The sequence below is a fragment of the Rhipicephalus microplus genome, chromosome 2 (genome assembly GCF_043290135.1).
Source record: "Rhipicephalus microplus isolate Deutch F79 chromosome 2, USDA_Rmic, whole genome shotgun sequence".
Taxonomy (NCBI): domain Eukaryota; kingdom Metazoa; phylum Arthropoda; class Arachnida; order Ixodida; family Ixodidae; genus Rhipicephalus; species Rhipicephalus microplus.
This window is the reverse complement of record NC_134701.1, coordinates 213838547-213858658: the sequence shown is the minus strand read 5'-3', so window position 1 is coordinate 213858658 and position 20112 is coordinate 213838547. Positions and strand designations below refer to the sequence as shown.

The following is a 20112-nucleotide window of genomic DNA, read 5'->3' as shown; positions in this document are numbered from 1 at the left end:
GCCCCCTTCAGATCTAAGGCGAGGATGACCCTGTCGTTATGTTTCATCGCCACCGGTTGGATGACCTCTCGGTGTAGTTGCAGGAGTACATCCTGTGCCGATTTGTGAGGACGGAATCCGAACATGGTAGGGGCGAAAGCCCCTTTCTGTTCAAGATATTCCGAAAGTCTGTCCCGCACCATCGTCTCCATCAACTTGCCAACGCAAGACGTTAGAGAGATGGGGCGAAGGTTGTCTATGTTTACTGGCTTCCCCGGTTTGGGAATGAATGTGACCAGTGATGTCTTCCACTCTGAAGGGACCGATATCCGACCACTCCAGATGGCGTTGATGTATTCCAAGAGGTGTGCCAGCGCAGGATCGGCCAAATTTGCCAGCGTCTTGACCGTGATTTTATCCTTACCAGGGGCTGTTCCTCTACGCATTTTAGCCATTGCCGCCTTCATATCATGTAGAAGAAAAGGGGCATCTAGGGTCTCGTTTTCTTTTGAAGTATATTGGGCCCTTCTAGATGCGCTCGCGGCTGTTTTGCTAGCTCCACATATACCAAATTCGGTGTTACGTTACGTCAAGATGAGAAAATATGACTGGTGCAAACAAGATAATCCTGACACGCGTGTCATGTAAAAACATGACAACATACCACGCTCATATCGTGCTCGCAGCCGTTTCGCTAGCTCCACCTATACTAAAATTGGTATCACGTGACCTGAACAGATGACGAAGGTAAACGACCCATCCAAACATGATACTCATGACACGGAAGTCATGTACAGCATCATTTACCTTCACCTCGTAACACTGTGCTGATTTGAAAGTGACGTATGAACATTTCTCATTCGTGCTTCGCATATCATCTGTTCCCACTGTACGTGGGATCTGCCATTTTTTCTTTGTTTTAGCGATGTATGAATCGCGTTCGTTACGTAGAAGTGGTTCTCTTTCGAGCACAGAACATCCAAGGCTCATCGATGCGTTTCCGGTAATGAGACATCGACAGTATTCTGACGTATTCAGAAGACTGTTACGCCATGCCTCAAGAACCGAGTGACAATGAGCTTGGGCTTTTAGCCATTTTGAATTGGGTTAGACGCTGGTCATAGTAGGCAGTATTGGATATAATAGTTCATCCCCATGTGTCATGATTGGTGCCGAATTGTTGCTAGGAGATCATAAACTGCGCATCAACGTAAACAAATGAGACATGCGTAATGTTGGTGTCGATGCTCTTATCATCTAAATCAAGAATAGATAGAAATAAAATAGTGGAGTTATAGTCCAGCCCTCAACTTATTGTATCTTCCGTGCTCTATAAGAAAAGTTCTCTTCGAATTACTTTTTCGCAACTTCTTGACGATACACTCGGTAGACTATATTATAGTGCACTATAGGTGATGTCACTTTATGATATGCAATCCCATAGCTAAAAAATAACGTTCTTTGTATATTTAGCAGCGTAATTGTTTTTTACTGTAGTAGGCTGCTGATCATTCAATTCAGCTGCCTTCAGTGATAGCTGCCACGAGCAAGACATGACGGCCCCTTGTGCACAAAACTTTAAGTAAATAAAAATATATCAATATCTGACAAGCATCAGCCATTCTGAATTGCCACAGGAAACAAATAATACCATTCTGGTGCAGCAAAGAACGTATACAGGTGCCTGTATGTACGTATGTGTTTTATATTTACAGATAGCAACTAACCTCACGATATGTTTGTGCTTAAAACGTTGTGAGGCTTTTTAAAGAAATGAATAACGCAGCTGGCGCTCACAATCAGAGTAGGCGCATCGTACCTTTATGGGTGAAGTTTTACATGCCAATATAATAATATCATCAGGATGTTCTCTGCGGTGAAGGGCTTCGGAAAGTTCGACAAGTGGAGGTTATTCACCACATGTCTAAATCTACGTGCACCGATTTCTAGCACTTCCGACTCCACTACAACACGACCATGGCGGTTGTGATATAACCCATGTCTTTTGGGTTAGCAACCGCTTTGCACACTAAGAAAAAAAGGGGAGTGAGGGAGAATATTCCACTCCTTGTTGTGAGTCGTGAAATGCCACGTATATGAGTGCCTTTAAAGTGACACGAAGCATTTGTATCACTATACTTGTGTGGGAAGGTCGTGGAATAGTTTACATGTCCCTTTATAAAACAGACGTGCGCGTGACAAGTGACAACCAGCCAAAAAAAGTAACACGTATTAATATAGTTCTGTAGCGTGTACCAACGTAGCGGCTTGGCACGTACCATGATAATCTGTGCGAAATTTTTAGCACCTCGCAGCGTGTCGGACTTGATGGTTTTGGCAGCATCCCGCATCGTGGCGACGGGCGTCTGGCCCATGTCCAGGAATGCCTGGCAGCCTCTGTACACGCTTGCAGCCACGTGACTACCCTGCCAGTCCGGGGTCTTCTGCTTGGCCGACATCAGCCGGTTGTGCAAGCGCCCCAAAGCGGCTGCGCTGGCGCTCATGTTGTTCGTGATCATCCGCCCGCACACGTAATTGTAAAAGTCTACGCACCTGCGCCAAGTCGCAAGAAAGGGTCCCCTCGCATCGGACAACACTTATGGTGCGAAGTCAGGCTGCAAATGATCACCATGGGAAGTGAAAGGGGAAGAAAACGCTGCGTCCGGTAAACAAAAGGGAGCCAAGCCCGAAAGCAAAGCCGACCAACGCGACGTTTCAATGAGTGCTGACTTATTACCGCCATTACGAATATTAAGCATAAGCAGACGACTGCTGTGAAACGAAATCATCCAGCTGAAACACACTCTAAGAAGCGCATTCATTTTTCGATCAAATGTATTTTGTAATATGGAGACACTTTCGGGCGTCATGGGTGTTGCATGTTTGAATAATGCACATGCCTTTGCTGGTATAATATCTAGTCGCGTACTTTAGGCTGGATTATGCATATATCTTCAAAGAGTTGTGGATTATCCTTTCAGGTTGGTCAAACAGTTGCATTTTGTGATACTTAGAGAGACTGCGATGCGGGATTGCTAACCATACTTAGAGCTTTATGAGTCGCTGACGTGTAGACTACAGTTAATCATCATTACCCAGATGGTCGCTATGCGCTATACATTGCATTGTACTTGTACTAGCTCTCTGCATCTTTAAACAATGTGTGGTCAAAATTTAACTAAATTGAAGGAAAAAAAGGCAGCCCTGAACGCAAATGTAGGCGCTTGTTAAAAAGTGCCCCTTGACCAATTTATTTGGAGTATCACAATGGTTTTGGAATTCCGCAGTGCCTCAAATGAGTATCTGATAAGTCGTTTGCCGGCTGGCTTCACAAGCAGAGTAAAAAACACGAATTCACGTGCACGAGTGTGAAAACGAGCAGAATTCACTCGACGTGCATGAACGTCTGATGGCCCGATCAGAAGCGAATGGCGACAGAAACGAAAATTGGGCTAGTTGGATATGCATGGTATAACTGTCGTTCAAGCGCACGAATAAACAGAAAATAGAACAAGCGCTTTCTCGCAGAAATAGCTCTTGTCCTCTTTTCTGTTTATTCCTGCGCCTGAACGACAGCTATTCCGATCAGAAGCGCCGATCTAAATTTAGTGAATCGATTTTTGCTGGGACGCTTACCGTAGCTTGGGGTCTCCGAGCAGTCCTTCAACGTACTCCTTGGCAGCGGCACACTCGTACGTTTCGCAGGCCACTGGGATTGTCGGCGCACCACTGCTCAGGATGTAGCTGACCAGGCTGAAGAAGATGATCATCAGCAGAGTAAGCGAGAGAGCACCTCCCAGAGCCAAGCAGCGTTGTTGTTGGCTGTCCAGCTCGCTGTGTCCGCTCTCCTCTGCGCCAGTGCAAGTATGAGATTTTTTTGTTTTTTCAAGCTGGAGGCTATGATTGCCTCCATTCAGTACAGTTGTTTTATTCAAGTTAATAGTAATGCTCGAGCATAGAGTTCGATATATGGAACATGTTAAAACAGCTTCAGTTCGTGCAACTCTGTCGAAATCTACTAAATTATGCGTGATTATTACACGTGAACCTTCCATTTGTTTGTTCATTGGTGAAGTACACATACATTTTTTCGCATGAATTTGAATCCTAAACACGCACGGTGGTTGTTGCTCGCGAGCTCAGCTTTATTTCTTAAGTTTCAGTTGTTAGCTGTCGTCTTTTGTTCTAAGAATGTAGTTGTTTAAAACCGATTTAGATCCCCGAGAATCCTTTGTTCACACATTCAAGCCCTGCTGCGATAGCGAAACCTGACAAGAGTATGTGTATGGTTAAAACTAAGTGGGTGACAAGGAAACCTAGTGTAGCGAGATGAGCCTTGTGAAAAGAACAGCGAAGTGGAGAGAGCGATGCCGAACTGAAAAAGAGGACACCAATGCCAAAGCTACGGGGTGAGCATGGAAAGTGGTGTGGAGAGGAGGATCAGCTTATAGCCGTCCTAGAGAAGCTGGAATGTATCGTATTCATTGATGATTGACTGATATGGGGAGATTGACGTCCCAAAACCACTATATAAATATGAGAGAGAAGGGCTCAGGAAATGTTTACCACCTGAGGCTCTTCAACGTGCACCCAAACCTCAGGACACAGGCCTACAGCACTTTCGCCTGCCTCGCAAAATGCAGCCGCCGCCACCGGGATTTATTCCAACACCCTGTGGGTTGGCGACTGAGTACCTTAGCCACTAGACCACAGCAGCGGAGCGTCTCGCATTTGTTCTACAAAGTTCGGCAAAGGACAATCTACAATACGACTGGTCTCCCCTGTTCCACTGTATATTCATCATTCGTGATGTTAAGTCACATGACGCTGAGCATCAATTTTCTGTGTCTCCGTCGTTCTGTGCGAGGCCAAGCTTGTCCTCGAGTACTTGAAAGACCAGCGACAACTCGTCGCCGGGGCCAAGAAGGCAGTCGAAGCCAGAGGGTTCCTGGACTAGGGAACACTCCCGCCTATATATATATATATATATATATATATATATATATATATATATATATATATATATATATATATATATATATATATATATATCATCATTCTCGCGCTGTGTTTTTTTTGGTATGCATAGTTTTCACCTAGCCACCTGTGTGCCTTTCTGTAAAAAACAGCTGCCGTGCTTAAAATTCACCTTCATTGTCACGTGTCCAAATTTCAATCTTAATTTATTCAATTATTCATTCATTCACTCATTCACTCGCTGAAAGCCGCCTAGTTCACTCTGTGGTTACAGTATTTCACTGCTTTCTCGAAAGACACGTATTCGACCTACAACGCTGCAGTCGCGTTTCGATAGAGTTGATATGCTTTAATCTAGTTTTCTATGCAATATTAGTTTGCGTTCGTAAACACAGGGATTCTATATTGCTCGCAGTCATTCACTACGGCATTTTTTCTCGACTGACTCATTTTGAGACGTCAATCCCTTTAAGCCCTCCCATAAGCCAACCACTCATTTTCAGATCATCTCCTTAGATAATTCATTTAAATTTTTCTGCATGGTTTATTTCATTTATTTTATTTAACAGACTTACAGTACATAGCCCTACTTTAAGGGGCACTGACACGAAATTTCATGACTATGATTTGCACATGAGATTGATGCCTGTAAATGAAAGTCCACGGTCCACCAAATCTCAACAGTGAATATAGCATCTAACGTAACTTATGTGATGTTCAAAGTTCACGTGCGCAAACTATAAATATATACCATGCGCCGCTACATCGTCATCATCTGAAGGGACCTGAAGGTGACACTGAACTTCCAAGACTTCACCAGTGCGGTCGAATTGCGTGAAGGCAAAGCTAGAATAATGACATCTTGCCCTTAGGCCGTGTATCCACCAGCCGGTGAGTATTCGGTGGCTGATCACGTGTCCGTTCCTGCCAGGAACACGCGGGAAGTGTGGAAGACACGACAACAAAAAAAAACGTGAGCCGGCGCTTCTTAGTACATTTCTCCGAAATAGTACAGTCCTCTGTACTATTTCACACGCTAGCTTTAGTTACATCCGGTCGCTTGTTCTTGGAGCTTTCCCAAATTAAAATAAACTGGTCGGTAATAAAAAGAATAAGCTGTCATGACTGCAGCGAGTGATAGATGGTGTTATGATAATAATCCTCATTTTTTGTCCGTATTCCTTTAAACCCGGATATTCCGACGTACTTTAAAGAACCCTATGGGTCATTTATTGATTCATTGATGTATATTGACTGATTTATCGACTGTACGCTGTTTTGCACGTAAAGATTACGTGCATTGTCAGTTGCGTACTTCGTCCATTTCAATCAGTTGGGACAAAACAGAATTAGCGAAGAAACTGTCACTAGGCTATTGCTTCGTTCAAGCGCTTTGTTGTGTTGGGGTTTTAACCGTCTGGTGAAAGATATTGATAGCAAAGAAGCTAACGCCTTCATGAGCATCCCAAAACAAGCTCATAAACAATAACTATCATATCCGTATAAGAATACACTACAAAAACTATTCTGTGTGTTTCATTGCTTCTTGAAGGCTTCCTATTTGTGTATTTAGCGAAAGAAATGTTAGAGAAAATAACGGCGAAGCTGTAACTGGAGTTGGATACGTAACCTAATGATGTGACATACTATGGAACAAGTGTAACCGGTCTGTCGCAGCTAAGATGACCTATCACTGCTTACCGTGCATGGCAGCAAGTCTCACGAGAGAAGCTCTGGCATCCGATACCTCCACCTTGCTGGGGCCTACCGACTCCGCGGGTGTCTTGGATTTCCCAGGCCGAGGCTTCGGTGTTGCGCGTCCAGGTAGTGCACGGCCCGCGACATTTAGGACGGCCACCGACTTGCTTTTCAAAAGACTAAACATCTGGCTGCTCCACTTAGGCCTGACAGAACGACTTCCGTCGTCCTGCCTAGGTTGGTTCGCCACCCTTCCATCTCCCTCAGATGCCTTGCCGGACGCCTTTTTTTCCACGTCCTCCTCCATGACATCCCGCTGATCTTTCGGTTTGTGGTCGTCGGTGCTCTGGTGCAAGGGCTTGGGCGAAACTTCATGCTGAGATCCGGTCTCGCCAGCCGGTGGTTCAGCTTCGTTCGAAAGTTTGCGTGTCGCAGCAGACTTCCTTGTAGGCCTCGATTCAACCGGCTTCGCATCATCGCTGTTGGCGGCACTCTTATAGGTGTCTGCTGGACGTTGCGTTTTGGACGACGATCTTGGTGACGGCGCATGACCATTCTTCGTCGTAGCGATGCTTCTTCTGGAACCCGTCTTCGAAGAAGTCGCCTCTGACGATTTTCTTTTGGTGTCGCTATTGACGCCTTTCCCTGAAGACGCGCTCTTCTCGGAGGCCTTGGATGACTTGGAAGAGGCAGTGGAGGCCTTGCTTTGTGTGGAGGCCCTACTTGGACGACTTGACTTGGCTGCCTTGGCGGAGGCTCTGGCGGACCGTACGCTCCCGGTGCTTCCTTTGGTGCTGCTCATCACTCGTGAAGACCTCGCGTTGAGCGGCCAAGTCTCCTCCTTGCAAGTCGTCCCTTTAATGGTTCAGGCCATCTGAGGAAGCTGGATCACTTGCTATTTAGAGATCGATTAGTCAGCTGCAGGGCACGATCAAGCTCGATCCCGAAATCTGCCAGCTCACGACACGCGCGTGCTTCCACGCTCGATATTCTTCTTCTTCTGATCACGAGACGTGGTGGTGACTTCGTCCTTCTTATCAAGGTTATACGCTTAGCACGAGCATTTCGCGCAGTGCTCAAATAAATTAAGGGATCTTAAGCTTCACCTTTAAACGAAATAGTGACATCCTGTTCTCATTGCGTGTTTCAACCGCTTCGTGTATACTAATTCTTATATGATGTTACTCAAAAAGTTTAAATCGAGAATTACTACTTCGTAAACTATAAAGTTGAAAGTGGCGTGTGTCAGTGAGGCATTGGCAAGTGGGTGCACTCTGTGCGTGTCATAGGTAGCAGGCTTTAAACAAGGAGTAATGATGCGCGTGAATAGTTTTCGAACTTGCTATGCACCCACTACGGGTTCTTTAGAGAATACATAGAGTAACGTGTCTGCCTTTAGTAATGGGTGGTTAGCGCAATCGCATATTCTGGCGCCCGATGGCAATGTGTGCATGTGCACGCAATGTTACTTCAATGTTGTAATGCGAAGCATGAATGCACAACGTGTGGTTGGAAAAACATTAGCCTCATTTTCTCTGCGTTTTTAAGCAGAGAAGTTATTTTAGCTGTATCTTCGAGCTTATGCGTGGCCTTGTGATTGATCACCTGCTTGCCCCGCAAACGGCCTGGGTTAGAGCCTCACTCAGACTATGAAAGTTGCCCCGCCGCGGTAGTCTAGTGGCTGAGGTACTCGGCTGCTGACCTGCAGGTCGCGGGTTGAATCCCGGATGCGGTGGCTGCATTTCCTATGGAGGCGGCAATGTGGTATGCCCGTGTGCTCAGATGTGGGTGCACGTTAAAGAACCCCAGGTGGTAAAAATTTCCGGAACCCTCCACTAAGGCGTCTCTTATAATCATATGGTTTGTTTTGGGACGTTAAACCCGACATATGAAATCAAGGCTTGGAAAGTCTAATAATTATTTTATTTATATATTTTTTTTAATTTCTCGTCATGGACAAAACGATGATTTTTCGTTCACAGCCAACAAGGCACACGCCAACACCTGCGCCGGTGTCAGAATTTCCGGAAAATGAGTTCTTTATATCGCGTTAAAATGTCCATGGTAAACGAATTTTCCTATGGGCATTGTCTGAACATCACCACTGTTCTGAAAGTGGCTGTGCGCCACCTACATCCAGGCTTTTTTGGAAGGACTGAATTCAGTCACATTATTCTCAAGTCATGAGTATTAGATAGTTCACCATTAGCGAAAATGACGGCTTTTCATCGCGTTACACAACAGAAATATCATTATCACAGAAATTTTATTGTCTATGAGACACGCTAGTTAATGAACATGACACGTGGCTGTGCAAGTAGGCAGCTAACCAATGCGAATGATTTCTTAGCGAGCTGCAAGCACTTTGAGCGCTTAGATGGGCGTATCTATCTATCTATCTATCTATCTATCTATCTATCTATCTATCTATCTATCTGTCTATCTATCTTTCTATCTTTCTATCTTTCTATCTACCTGTCTGTCTGTCTGTCTGTCTGTCTGTCTGTCTGTCTGTCTGTCTGTCTGTCTGTCTGTCTATCTATCTATATCTATCTATCTATCTATCTATCTATCTATCTATCTATCTATCTATCTATCTATATCTTTCGGCTGGGTGCATGCTCTCGTTGCCACCTCCTTAACCGGCATATACCAAAATTATAATAGGTGGGTTCGATGGTTTGAAAAATGTACCTGATCGTTCACGAGCCGAAAAAATTAGGGGACCCTAGTGCATCACCTTTACAAGTTGAACGCGATAGCGACATCCTGTTCGTAGTACGTACTCCAAACATTTAGTGCATGAAATCTTTTTGAATTTGCCATGCACTCACTACGTGGCCTTAAGGAAATAGGCGCAGTAGTGTCTGTGTGGTGTGGACACTCAGTATTCAAAAACGTGGACTCACTGCATAAGCGTTGTGCTATGTACATATGTATAACCTTGTGTTTGCTACAAAATATACGATATCGACTATTGTGCAAGAGAAGTGAAGTAGCCGGCGCCACGCATCGGCACCAACCTCTTTTTATATACATGTATTTAAAAAAAGTCTCTGTGTCTTTTGTAGTGGGGTACTGGCTTTGAACCAGGGAGTCATTATGATGATCGCATATTCCGACGCCCATTGGCGATGGACGCTTGACCACGCATTGTTATGGCAATATTTCATTTTGCATTGCGAAGCATATACCTATACAGGACACGTGTGTTTTGCAAAACATGAAAGCTACTTTCACTCTATTTCAAGCAGAAGAAGAGCTTCTCACTGTTTTCACAAGCAGAGGCGTGGCCGTGTCGTGAAACATCCACTCGCCACGCAAAGGACCCTGGTTCGGTCCCCACTCCGCTCCAGGGTTTATTGCTATTTAGTTATTTTGTTTGCATCGTTCTTGATTCTTCTCTCACGCATAGAGTCATGATTTTTCGCTCACAACCAACAACGCCGACGTAGGCGCCGACACCAGAATTTCTGCGAAACCAACTCTTTAACGCGGTCGCGTTAAAATACCATCGCGTACGTCATCAAACCCTTTCTTCCAGAGACGCGCGACGCATACCCGCATTCCCCGAGCTGTGATGTGCGGGTATGCACCACAGGTGATTGATAGTTTATATTGGCCAAGGAATGGGTTAAACAGGTTTTGAAAATTTAAATGCGAGAGTGGTGAAAAAAACTTAGATCGGCAACGTTGACCTGATAAATGCAAAACTTAAACTGCGGTATCCCAGCAGAAATCTAACTCAATCAGTCTGCGTGGCAGGTGGGTGTTCTACCACACAGCAACACCAGGTCTCTAAACTGCTTTGAAAAGCAGACAATGCTGGCGCAGCATTGATGAAACGTCATTTGTAGCTGCAGGGCTGGCGATATACGTTTGATAAATGTTAAATATATTCTGCTATAATACAGACGTCCTATCTGGTTGAGTCAATTTCAGTTAAGCGGCATCTACTAAATTTGGTCGGCTCTGCACCGCACAATCGATGGCTACCATCCCCGTAAGCACAAGCGCTACATATCAGCTTACAACTTTGGGTGTTGGTAATGTCCATGTTGCTGTTGGTCCCAGAACGCAGCTGCAAATAACTCGTTATGAAAAACATCCGATTCTACCACTCACATATATCCACGCGTATAACACTTGCGCATATCTTTCGCGTCTTTTAGAAATGTTCAGCTCAATAAGAAAATTCTGACTCAGTCACCTTCCCTATGCATGGTTCGCGTAACATCTATTTTCATGGTACGTGAGGTCTGCGAATTTTCTCGAATATGCCGACTGCTGTGATGTCGAATTTTATGCATAAGCTTCTAAGATCAGTTGAGTTACATGTTGAATGGCACTATAAGGCATCTTATATGGCGCAAGCCAATCTTATTGAATGCTGTGTACAGGTGCGACACTGTGGATCTCTGAGCACATATGATTACTAACAGTATGTCATACACAAAATACTATGCACACTACACCGCAAAAGAAATGCAGAAAATCATTATATATCCATGATTGAGTATGTTGCTTGTTGATTGTCTAGCAACACGAACAGAATGAACAACGAGGTCAGGTGTTTACCAAAGCATCCGCTTTACATAACTCTTCCTCCAACAAGCACACTTACACGCTATAAAATGTAGAGTATCAGTCACTCCTAGTGCCATTTGGCGTTAACTAACTAAAGCGAGTGGCAGGCAACGATCTAATGAACTTACTGTTGAGGCTCTCCTTAATTGGCGTTCTCATTTAAGCGTAACTCCACGATGGTAGAAAACTGCGCTTCTATTAATGTGCCCTGTGGCAAAGCAGGAACCAATGAGAGAGAGTGGAACGAAAGCGTCGACAACAGCTTACACGAGGCCACACATGTGCAGCAACAAGCTCAAAGCAGCACGTGCTCTCGAAGCCCGATCCGTACATTGTGGTCTCACGGCTATGATGAAGTGGCTGCTTGCTCCGCGTACTCTGTTAATTAATTTCGAAAACTAGTGACCTATGTGGGAGCAAAAATGAATAACTCTACCAGCACATGAAGGGTTTCAAGTTTATGGCAGTGAATAGAAAAAAGAACGTTCTTTGAAGCGAAGCCTGTCTGGGTGTTCCTCGGCAACTACATTAGAGTGCACTTCTGGAAAGAAGTGTGTGATTATGTTTACAGAAAATTTGGCTTCTATGCTTAATTTTGAAAATACTATCGCATGGAGTGCCGACAGTTTGGAGCAGTAATTTAGTATCATCCAAGTAAGTATATGCAGTCACGCTGTGTGTAATTTGGATACGGCAATGATTGGCACTTTATCCCTTCTTCAATGTAGTTTGTGTGATTACAATTATATTTGAGGCTCAATAACTGAGCACTCAGAGAGGGGGGGTGGACTATAAGAATAACTTCTTAATAAAAAGGCAGCTCAACAAATAACCAATAAGTTTTCCGTGATTGTGTGAAATTTCACAACAGGAGTGACCTAGAGACGTTCGATAACTTAATCGCAGTATATCCGATGAGTATATTGATAGCCGGACGCAGCGAGCTGCTATGGATGTTGTATTGGTATTTTGCTCTTCCCTCTATTCTGCTCTATAGCCTCATTTTTAATTCATCATAATCTGTGCAGAACACCATGAATGTTAATATCCATCACTTATTTACCCCGCTTTTCAATAAACAGCTTGGTACTGCAGTGGACACTTGTTCTGTAATCTCGTGTTTGAGCTGGTGTGCTTGCAAGCCAAAGCTGTTGAAACCAGATTGCAGACTTTCGATGATCGATTTGGTCGTAACGATCTTAGCGTTCCGGAGAAATTTTCGCCGCATGAACCACGCTTGGTTCTAAAGAGAGGTTAGGTTTTGTCGCAGCCGATGAAAAAATTGTTGATACGATGCCTCTCATACATTTGTTTTTACACGGCTAGTGATTCTTCACTTGAAATCTAGACGCTAGTATGAAAGTTTTTGCTACTTCACTACTCTGCCATTATATATTTTATTGTTTAGCTTGTAATCAACTTCTAAAGAGTGGCCCTCATTGTGATTTAGATATACAAAGTGGATGCCAATTGGTCTCGCGCACTCGGTAGCCGAACCATGTAATGCCGAGGTTTGCATCCATTGCAAAAATTAATCTAGTAGCTTGCCTATTGTTCCGATTGCTTTCATCCGATTTGAACGCCTTAGGCTTTGTAGAACCTGAATATAAGAGTACTTTAAACTTAGGTTTTTTGTTTTATATAAAATAGGGCAGCGTGTGAATAAGAGCCCCGAAGTCAAACCATGAGTGTCGGCGTTTTATGATTGGCTGAACACGCACGCAGCAGTGGAGGTCAAGAGTTGGGCATCAGGTTTGCGTAACTGACGTACACCGCTAAGACAAATCAAAGAGGAAGAAGTTTGCCAGTGTTTTGTGCCCTCATAATTTCTCACAGTGGCTGTCTACGTTGCATATGCCAACGCTTGTTGAAAGAAATAAACTTTATTGTTCGACTGGTGGTCTCCATGACTCCAAAACTGGCTGGCCTCGAAGGAGACGAAACACAACGTTGTCCTCAATGTGGAACAAATGTGTTAGGAACAAGTACATCTGCTCAATGTATTAAATTTGTTTCGTTGTATGTTGTTTCATTCGCCTGCAGGCTACCGCTAGCGTCTTATGGAACTATGGGAACGTGCGTGCACAAGGACCAGACCTGGTCGATGGACGGATTTGGAGCCCGCTGCGCTGTCATGACTTTTGTTTTCTCTCTCGTCTTTCCGGAGTCCCAATATGTTTCCGGCTTGCTGGTAACGTCGCCTCACTAGGCTGAGCCCATGGATGCCCGCTGGGGGCAAAACACATCGTGATGACATTTTCAAACATATTTTCTGCCCATTTTTTATGTTCTTGAGCTCGTTTTGTCACTCACTAGAAAGTGCAGGCAAAATAAGGCAGGATAGACGCACCCCAGCTTGTCTTAAGGGACTAAATCATAATGTTACTGCGTACGTGATTTGGGTATGAGCCTCTGGGTAGCGGGGAACAGGCAGATGAGAGAAGAGGACGTTCGGCTAGCGAGATAGGCCTCCGGTGCACGACCCCTTCAAGCCCCCCAGTACGCCACAGCGTAATAAAGCCATTTATAAACGTAACAGAGTGGAGTGATAAATCAACAGGTTGGCGCGATGCTAAAGAAGAATGTGATTAAGGATGCATGCAGTCCGTGGGCCGCTCCCGTAATATTGGTCAAAAAGAAAGATGAAACATGGCAATTTTGCGTTGACTACCGCCGTCTTAACGCCACCACAAAGAAGGACGTGTACCCACTACCACGTATTGATGGTGCTATAGACTGTCTTTCATCAGCCTCCTACTTTTCGTCTGTTGATTTGAGGTCAGGGTATTGGCAAATTCTAATGCACGAAGAAGACAAAGAGAAAATGGCATTTGTTACACCAGATGGACTTTTTGAGTTCAATGTATTGCCATTCGGACTATGCGATGCGCCTGCAACTTTTGAGCGCTTAATGGACAACATTCTGCGTGGTTTGAAGTGGGAAGTATGCATGTGTTATCTGGACGATGTTGTGATTTTTGGGCGCACTTTCTGTGAGCAAAACACACGCCTCGACCTCGTGCTGAACTGCCTAAGCTAAGCACGCTTAGTGCTCAACTCAAAGAAATGTCGTTTCGGAGAACGCCAAACACTCGTTCTTGGACACTTGGTGAACAAAGAAGGCCTACGGCCAGATCCCGCAAAAACGGCTGCAGTGGAGGCGTTCAAGCAACCTCGCTCAGCGAAAGAACTACGCAGTTTTTTGGGTCTCCGCTCATACTTCTGTCGTTTCATCTCTGGATTTGCCAATATCGCGCATCCACTCACGTGCTTGCTTCAGAAAGGCGCGCCATTTGACTGGACTCCGAAATGTGCGTCCGCTTTTTCTGAGTTGAAGTTCCTTTTGACATCCCATCCGATTCTTCGACACTTCGATCCTCTGGCTCCCACAGAATTTCACACGGACGCTAGTGGTGTCGGTGTTGGGGCCGTGCTGGTTCAACGCTTGGATACCAAAGAACATGTCGTTGCATAAGCAAGTCGCTCGCTAAGCAAGTCCGAGCGTAACTACACCGTCACAGAGCAAGAATGCCTCGCAGTAGTCTTCGCAGTGCAGCGCTTCCGGTCCTACCTGTACGGACGCCCCTTTACCATCATGACAGATCATCATTCGCTCTGCTGGTTGGTCAATCTGCGTAACCCATCTGGTCGACTGGCGCGTTGGGCTCTCCGTCTGCAGGAATACGACTTTACGGTTTCCTATAAAAGTGGTCGTCGTCACGCTGATGCAGATTGTCTTTCGCGACTACCTCTCCCATCAACGGACTGCGACGCGGGCAACTTGGACGCCTACCTTGCGCCATTGGACTTTCCATTTCCTGATACCGATGCCTTTAAGATTGAGCAGCAAAGGGACCGCACCATACAGGAGCTCCTTCCTACCGAGTCAAGACCATCGGCGACTCGCTTCTGCATGCGCGACGGGCTTGTGTACAAAAAGAACTATGCTACGACCGGCTTACGATATCTTGTAGTGGTTCCGAAGAGCCTTCGCGTTTCCGTCTTGCAGGCTATGCATGATGACCCAACGTCCGGCCATCTAGGCACAGCGAAAACTCTTTGCAGGCTTCAAGAAAGATTTTACTGACCAAAAGTGCGCCAGACGACGGAACAGTACGTCTCTAGTTGCAACGAGTGTCAACGCCGCAAGCGCCCTACCAGTGCTCCTCCAGGGCGACTACATCCTATCCCACCCCCTAGAACTCCATTCGAGCAAGTTGGGATTGACCTTCTAGGTCCCTTTCCGAGGTCTTCTAGTGCTAATCACTGGATAGTCGTATGTACCGACCACTTAACACGGTACTGCGAGACAGCTGCTATACCATCGGCAACTGCAGCTGACGTGTGTTTATTCATGCTGCGTTTTGTGGTTCTACGACACGGACCTCCTAAAATTGTTATCAGTGATCGGGGGCGACAATTCACTGCAGACGTGGTAGAAGAGATGCTTCGTCTATGCGCTTCGAGCTTTCGGCACTCTACGCCATATCATCCCCAAACAAATGACCTGACGGAACGAACTAACAATACTCTCACGAACATGCTTTCTATGTATGTCGCAGCAGATCACAAGAACTGGGATGGCGTACTACCTTTCATCACTTACGCATTTAACACCGCACAGCATGAGACTACCAGCTACAGTCCGTTGATTTGATTGATTTGTGGGGTTTGACGTCCCAAAACCACCATTTGATTATGAGAGACGCCGTAGTGGAGGGCTCCGGAAATTTTGATCACCTGGGGTTCTTTAACGTGCACCCAAATCTGAGTACACGGGCCTACAACATTTCCGCCTCCATCGTAAATGCAGCCGCCGCAGCCGGGAATCGAACCCGCGACCTGCGGGTCAGCAGCCGAGTACCTTAGCCACTAGACCACCGCGGTGGGGCGAGCTACAGTCCGTTCCTTCTTCTGTATGCTTGGCCACCTCGTCATACCCTAGATACCGTCTTCCCGTTTTTAGACCACCATGATTCAGGTATATCCGAGATTGTCTGCCGAGCAGAAGAAGCCCGACGTCTTGCTTACCTGCGCACCCTCGCTTCGCAAGATCGCTCGAAGACACGTTTTGACCGTCGACGTCGACACGTGACGTATTATCGCGGAGACCTCGTGTTGCTGTGGACGCCAAATAGGAAACGTGGGTTGTGTGAAAAACTGCTTGCACACTATGCGGGACCTTATGTTGTTCTAAAACGTATAAGCGATTTAACGTACCCCGTAGCACGTCTTCATTCAAATGGCCGACGGTCTGCAAAAACTGAACTTGTCCATATAGCACGTTTGAAGCGCTATATTCCCAGAGAGACTCTTTAACTCGCCCGGTGGTCTTCGTCTGCGCAGAGAGAAATGTTACTGCATATGTGATTTGGGTATGAGCCTCTGGGTAGCGGGGAACAGGCAGATGAGAGAAGAGGTCGTTCGGCTAGCGAGATAGGCCTCCTGTGCACGACCTCTTCAAGCCCCCCAGTACGCCACAGCGTAAAAAACCCATTTATAAACGTAACAATATTAATGTTTCCGGGACAGGTCTCGCTTTAAGTTCGGCATCTAATACCGCAAGACACGCTGAAAAGAAAAAGAGAACGGAATATAGATATTGGGTAATCAGCCAAGCATTGCGCAGCCCAATATTCTGATAGGCTGATGTGACTGAAAAATGGGCCAAGGAGGCTACTCGGTAAAAAAAATGAAGATAATCGTCGTCACGTTTGCTTGCATTGACTTTAGAACAAGCCCGTGGTAAGTAACTTCTGATATCTTGCTTGACTTTGTCCACTTTTACGACACCTTTCTTTTGTACAGCCCTAGGTCTATCTATTTTCCAATATTTTTCTAAAACCTTTACTTTTATATTATATAGGTACCTTTGCCACTAACGAGTTTCATTCAATAATTTGTTGCATGTTTAATTTTACCCCAAGAGTACGATATTTTATTATTCGTTGTCTCAAAGTATAAATAATTGAAATAATCATCGGCCTTGAATATAAACGTCTGAAATAAACAGAGTTGCTTAGGCGAGGTCACTGCAGCCTTGTACGAAGCGACATCACTGAGAAATTGCGCTGCAGCATCACGAAGCAGGCACCGTGCTTCCAGTACTTGAGTTGACGTGGAAGTAACCAGCAGCCAAAATCACGAAGCTCTTCATTTTTGAAAGGTTGTTCGTCGCAGGGTCTTGTTGTTGAGATTGTGAAGCAAGCCCTTGATAAACCACCTGTCTCTACTAGTTTTAGGAGCTTAAGTGCATTGCACACAACAAATATCCTAAGAGTGATGTTTGTGGCCGTCTTCTGCTTCTTATCGCCAATCAGAGCAATGTACAAGTAAATGATTTGAAATAGGATGAAATCTTCCAATTGTCAATATTTTCTTCACGTTAGAAGTATGAACCGCGAAATTTAGAAGAACGTTCAAATGGGACAGTAATTGTAAAGCATTGTACATGCGAAAAAGTATTCTTAGATGTTAAGGAACAAATTCATTGCCATGACGGCGGTGTAGTTCATCACTTCTGTCACACCCGGGATCAACAGGCCAGATATGAGCAACGTGCGTTCAAAATAAGCGAGTGTTCGTCCCTGACTCGGAAGCGTGAGGTAGAGGTCCGGAGCCTTGAGTTGCTCATGCCTTGTTATCTCAGACACAGTAAAATCGTTTTCCTGCATCACGTGATCACAGGCGTACTGCTCCAACAATTTAAGGAAAAGGCATGTAGCGCTGGAAGAATTTATAAAATGGCTGTCCTCGCTGATAAACAAGAACAATTGAGATTTTCTGCGCATGAAAAAATTACTATAATTGTCAGTCCCTATACTGTGGGTCGTACTTGAACAGGCATGCATGCTTGTGAATGCTGTATTTGAATGTGAAGGGCTGCACCCAAACTGTCCACTGCCAAGCTATCTATATTCTTTATGTCTTTCAGCTTGCTGCGCTTCTTACTAGTTCAGTTTTACGTATGGGTAAGCAGTTTTACTGTTTCTTTTTTTTTTGCTTTTGCGCTTATGGAAACGCTGTAGCCGATCTTGACTTCTTCATGAAGAACTGAGCATAGCCGAACAAACTGACCTACAGACTCACACAGTAAATATATAACGGCGGGATAAAATACTGAGAAAAATACTAAGAGGGCAATGAGAAAGGGTGCCGACGAAATCTGAGTCGTTATTTCGAGAGATTCGTTCTCGTCCAGTAGTTTGATCTGGCCATCATATATAAGTGACTCGAGAAGGCTGATAGTTTTTCGGCTGCGATGCTTTCGGCTTTAGCCAAGCGTGTGGCTAAACGTCCCACTTATGTACATGCTTGCATTTTTATTTTCTTGTTTTCAGCTGCCCGAATCTTTGTAAACGCTTTGTATGCGAGCATCTAGCTTTCCACATGAAGAAAAAAAGACGGAGCATATAAAAATGAGAAAAAGTATAAATGATAATATCTTTATGGGAGACTCATGAAAACCCCCGCGAGTTGCGTGCAGTGCACCTGAATTCGCTTTCTTTGCAGTAACTCAATACAGGTGAGACAATTCCGTAAAAGTTGATAAGATTGGGAGAACTACAGCCTGCCATTTTAGCGGAATGAGAAGTAAAGTTGCATCATACTTGCAAAAGCGTTTCCTGCAGCCGTGAACATAAGGTCTTAGCTTTTTATTTCCCACATATCTCTATTACCGGTATCGCATGATCTGGGAGATCCAAGTTATTCGTTTATTCCCCCCCCCCCCCACTTTTCCTTCATTCTGTTCTAAAGATCTGGTTTTCTTTTCGTGATACGCCTGTACTGTGCGTGCATGTTTTGACATGTCCCCACTCATTGTTTTCCTTCTGTTTTTTTTACACCCATATTGCCCCCTCTGTGTGTACTTTAGCAAATTGGACATAGTCTAGTCAACCTTCTTACCTTTCTTCTGTTGCCTCTTTTTCGTGCATGCTTTAATTCAATGTTATTATCACTTCATATAGTTTACCCCTTTAGACGCTTCAGTTCTTGATAAAAAAAAACAGTAACTGATTATTCAACGCCTTGTAGCAAAAGACGTCAGAATTATTTTAAGCAGCCGTGTAGCTTAACTTAGTTAGTGGCCATTTCTTCATAAGATCTCTATCGTAAAGTGAACGTCTCGGATATGATCACGCGTCTCGCCCGCGCAACATCATGCATACCGTCACCGTGGTAAACCTAATACCATTGTCTGTCGATAGATACTGGCACCGATAAACAACTAGAACAAAAAGCACATTCAAAAAACACAATTGAAAGCTGTGGACAGTGGCGAATCTGACAGGAACCTCGAAGAACGCATACAAGTGGAGCAGGTGCTCGAACGGACGATCAACACTAAGTACGACTGGCCGAAGCAAACGCGTACAGCTGCCGCACTGCCGAGGAAACTCTGCCCACGGTATCAACCATGACCATTCTCTTCATTCGGTCAAGCTCAAGTCCTGTGTCTTTTTCTCGCATCCATGAAAGCTCCACAGGTAGGGCCGAAGTGATTTTGCACTAAAAGCCACAACAACTATTGCCGAAATAGGAGGCACATGTTTGAGGGGAGTGAACCGCCAAGTATTTGCGGTCAATTAGATTGCCTTTACCGCACACTGTCAAACGATAAACCCTTTATGCGGGACCTCATTAAGAGTTTACTCACTGAACCTACAACCTTCGAATAACGTGCCCTACGCTGTACCAATTGAGCTATGGTAATGATCACCATCCCGTCAACCCCACTGTAGTGGTCTAGTGGCTAAGGTACTCGGCTGCTGACCCGCAGGTCGCGGGATTGAATCCCGGCTGCGGCGGCTGCATTTCCGATGGACGCGGAAATGTTGAGGGCCCGTGTGCTCAGATTTGGTGCACGTT

At 45.1% G+C, this 20112-nt stretch overlaps 1 protein-coding gene across 3 annotated transcripts in view; it reads left to right on the top strand.

Annotated features, from left to right (window-relative positions):
* LOC142787121 (uncharacterized) overlaps positions 1-20112 on the top strand; it is a 147770-nt gene that overhangs the window by 44266 nt on the left and 83392 nt on the right. For all 3 annotated transcript variants that reach the window (XR_012889249.1, XR_012889248.1, XM_075884733.1), the window contains exon 2: positions 3685-3843. Coding sequence is in view for 1 of the 3 variants with exons in the window: in XM_075884733.1 (XP_075740848.1) it covers positions 3742-3843 (102 nt within the window). In the remaining 2 variants the exon portion in view is untranslated. The remainder of the gene's footprint in view (positions 1-3684; positions 3844-20112) is intronic.